At 38.8% G+C, this 3645-nt stretch overlaps 1 protein-coding gene across 1 annotated transcript; it reads right to left on the bottom strand.

Annotated features, from left to right (window-relative positions):
• Positions 1-1896: 1896 nt before the first annotated feature.
• Positions 1897-2886, bottom strand: LOC107879115. Its single transcript, XM_016726225.1, has one exon. It carries the CDS (start codon positions 2884-2886, stop codon positions 1897-1899), a length of 990 nt encoding a protein of 329 aa, XP_016581711.1.
• Between the last annotated feature and the right edge of the window lie 759 nt (positions 2887-3645).

Raw genomic sequence — 3645 nt, 5'->3', positions numbered from 1 at the left:
TCAACTAAAGAAACTGCTTCAACCCATTTAGACACATAGTTCACAACCACCAAGATATATTTTATTCCATAGGAGCTCACAAACGGTCCCATGAAATTGATACCCTAGACGTAAAATAGTTCAACGTCCAACATCTTTGCCATGGGATCTCATGATGCTTTGACATTGACCCTAGTCTCTGGCACTGGTCACATTTCCTCACAAACTCATATGCGTCCTTGAATAGGGTTGGCCAATAGTATCCACTTTGTAGCACCTTTCTTGTAGTATGGTTACCTGCATGGTGAGCTCCGACCGGAGACGCGTGACAAGCTTCCAGAATACTTAACATGTCCATCTCCGAGATGCATCGCCTAATAATATTATCTGCACACCACCGAAATAAATATGGCTCATCCTAGAAGTATTGTGTAACATTATGAAGAAACATCTTTCTTTGGTGAAAAGAAAGATTATCTAGGATAATCTCACTTACCACATAATTTGCAAAGTTCGCTTACCAAGGTACTTGTTCAAGCACAACAACCAAGATTTTCTCATTTGGAAATGTATCATTAATTTCGAGCTTAGCTTTGGCTGCTTGATCTCCCTCAAATCTAGACAAGTGATCTGCAACTTGATTTTTGCATCTTTTTTAATATTTTCAAAGTCAAACTCTATAAGAAGCAGCACCCACCTGATTAGCCTTGGAATCGCATCCTTCTTTACCATCAAATACCTCAAAGCGGCATGGTCTGTATGCACTACCACTTTAGTCCCCAATAAGTAAGCACAAAACTTCTCAAATGCATAAACCACCACAAGAAGTTCCTGTTCAGTCACAGTGTAATTCTTCTAGGCCCCATTTAATGTCTTTCTTGCATAGTAAATAGGATGAAACAACTTATCTTTCTATTGGCTAAGAACAGCCCCAAGTGCTACTCCACTTGTGTCACACATGATTTTGAATGACTTTGAACAATTTGGTGCAACAACTAGTTTCTCCTTAAGGCATTTAAATACCTTATTGCACTCATCATCAAATATGAACTTGGTCTCCTTCTCTAAAATCTTGCACATTGGGTTTGAAATTTTAGAGAAATCTTTTATAAATTGATGATAGAAGCCTACATGACCAAGGAAACTCCATGCTCCCTTTACTAAAATAGGGGGATGTAGTTTCTTAATAACTTTGATTTTGGCCCGGGTGACTTCGATTCCCTTAGCTAAAATTTTATAACTAAGGACAATGGCCTCCTTCACCATGAAGTGACATTTCTCCCAATTTAACACTAAGTTGAACTCCTTGCATCTTTGCAAAGCTCTACTCGGATTAACCAGACACAAATCAAAATAATCACCTACTACTGAGAAGTCATCCATAAACACCTCCAAGGTGTCCTCCACCATATAAAAAAGGATGGACATCATGCACCGTTGGAAAGTGGCGGGTGCATTAATCAAACCAAATGTCATCCACTTGAAAGAAAAAGTACCATACGGGCAAGTTAAAGTTATCTTCTCCTGATCCTCTAGAGTAATAGAAATCTGGTTGTAGCCCGAATATCCATCCAAGAAATAATACCGACCTCTTCCTACCAACCGATCAAGCATTTGATCCATAAAAGACATTGGGAAGTGATCCTTTAGAGTCCATGAGTTGATCTTATGATAGTCCATGCAAACTCTCCACCTTGTAACCGGCCTGACTGGAATCAACTCATTCTTTTCATTTGCCACTACAGCTATTCCCATTTTTTTGGGAACACATTGGATGGGGCTTACCCATTTACTATCCAAGATAGGATATACAACTCCTGCATTGAGCCATTTAATGATCATTTTCTTAACCACTTCTTGGATTGGTGGATTAAGGCGACGTTGATGCTCAATAGTTGGTGTGCAATCCTCCTCAAGCTAAATCTTGTAAGTGCAAATACTGGGAGGAATACCAATGATATCGATAATAGTCCAACAAATAGCCCTTTTATATCTTCTAATCACAAAGATAAGTGCCTCAACCTGGTGCTCAACCAAATCTGCAGCAATAATCATAGGTAAAGTGTTTTCACTTCCTAAAAACACATACCGTAAATGTCTTGGAAACTCCTTCAATGCTAACACCGGTGGCTCTTTGATAGATGGCTTAGCCAGTGGTGTTGGCCAATTTTTTAGGTCTAAATCTAGCTTCTTGGGAGCATATGAATATGATTCCATTCCCGTCAAAGCACACACTGTCTCTTCATACTCCTCAATACCTTCACAATCAAAGTTCATCAAGACTGCAACCAGAGTTTCCAAAATAATTTTTTCCTCAATTGGATCCTCATGCTCATCTACATAATAAACATAAATGATAGAGAATATACCCATCTCCTTAGGTTGCTTCATAGATTGGCACACATAAAAGAGAACTACCTCATTGTTAAGCCTAAATAGTAGCTTGTTAGCCCGTAAATCAATAAGCACACTTCCAGTTGCGAGAAAAGGTCTACCCAAGATTATGGGTACCTCAAAATCCACCTTATTGTCCAGAATAACAAAATCTATAGAAAATATAAAGTTGGCCACCTTTACAAGCATATCATACAATATCCACACTAGCCGCTTCACTGACCTGTCCGCTATCACCAATTGCATAGTTATGGGTGTAAGACCGCCTAAACCCAACCTCTTATAAGAAATAAGAGGCATTAAGTTAATACTTTCTCTGAGATCACATAAAGCTTTATCAAAATCAAGTGACCCGATAGTACAAGGGATGGTGAATTCTCCTAGGTCTGCTTTCTTTTGTACTAAAGATCTGGTCAAAATGGCACTGGAATGGTGAATATTATCCACCGGTTCATATCTCACTGTTCTCTTCTTCATCACAAGGTCTTTCATAAATTTAGCATATTCGAGCATCTTCTCTAGTGCCTCAACCAAGGGTTCACCGTTAGCTACTTCAGCATTGCCATAAATTTACTGAACTTTATGTCATCCACCTTTTTTTTCAATCTATGAGGAAAGAGTGGTGGTGGTTTTGGAAGAGTAGTAACCACTACCTCCTTTTCCTTTCCCTTCTCTTTTTCTAGCTCATCAACCTGCTGATGGTTGGATGTGCCCGCATTACCATCCAGCTTCTCAGACTCTACTGAATGGATTTCATCATCTTTTGCACCATCTTCAATCATATCATTTATCACATCTTTGCCCATAGTAGGTCTAGGTAATACTTGACCACTCTGAGTGGTAATTGCTATGTAAGAGCCATCATTTCAAGGATTTTACACTATATTGCTTGGCAATATACCACTCTTTCTCTGATTAAGTGATGCTGAGAGTTAACTCATCTACTGCTCCAACTATTTGATAGAAGTTGAATGTAAATTTACTAGCTAACTAATGGAAGATAAGTCACTCTTCATCGTTGTCACCCCAGTATTAGTCGCCTCAACTCCCAGAGATAGCTTCTCCATTATGTCCTCCATGGACATTTTTCTTAAACTGGTAGTAGCATTATCCTAATTTCCAGGAGGTACATATATTCCATTCCTATCATTCTTAATCTTCAAACTTTCTTGCTCCCTATCCTTATAACCAGCTTTGTTGTAATAGTTCCGACCTTGATTCATTTAGCTATTGCCTCAGAACCCTCTAATTATTTAGATAGTTGGCCTCCTC

This window comes from Capsicum annuum, chromosome 8 (assembly GCF_002878395.1).
Source record: "Capsicum annuum cultivar UCD-10X-F1 chromosome 8, UCD10Xv1.1, whole genome shotgun sequence".
In the NCBI taxonomy this organism is placed as follows: Eukaryota; Viridiplantae; Streptophyta; class Magnoliopsida; order Solanales; family Solanaceae; genus Capsicum; species Capsicum annuum.
Note: the sequence above shows the minus strand (reverse complement) of the source record. Positions and strands in the feature narration are given on the sequence as shown.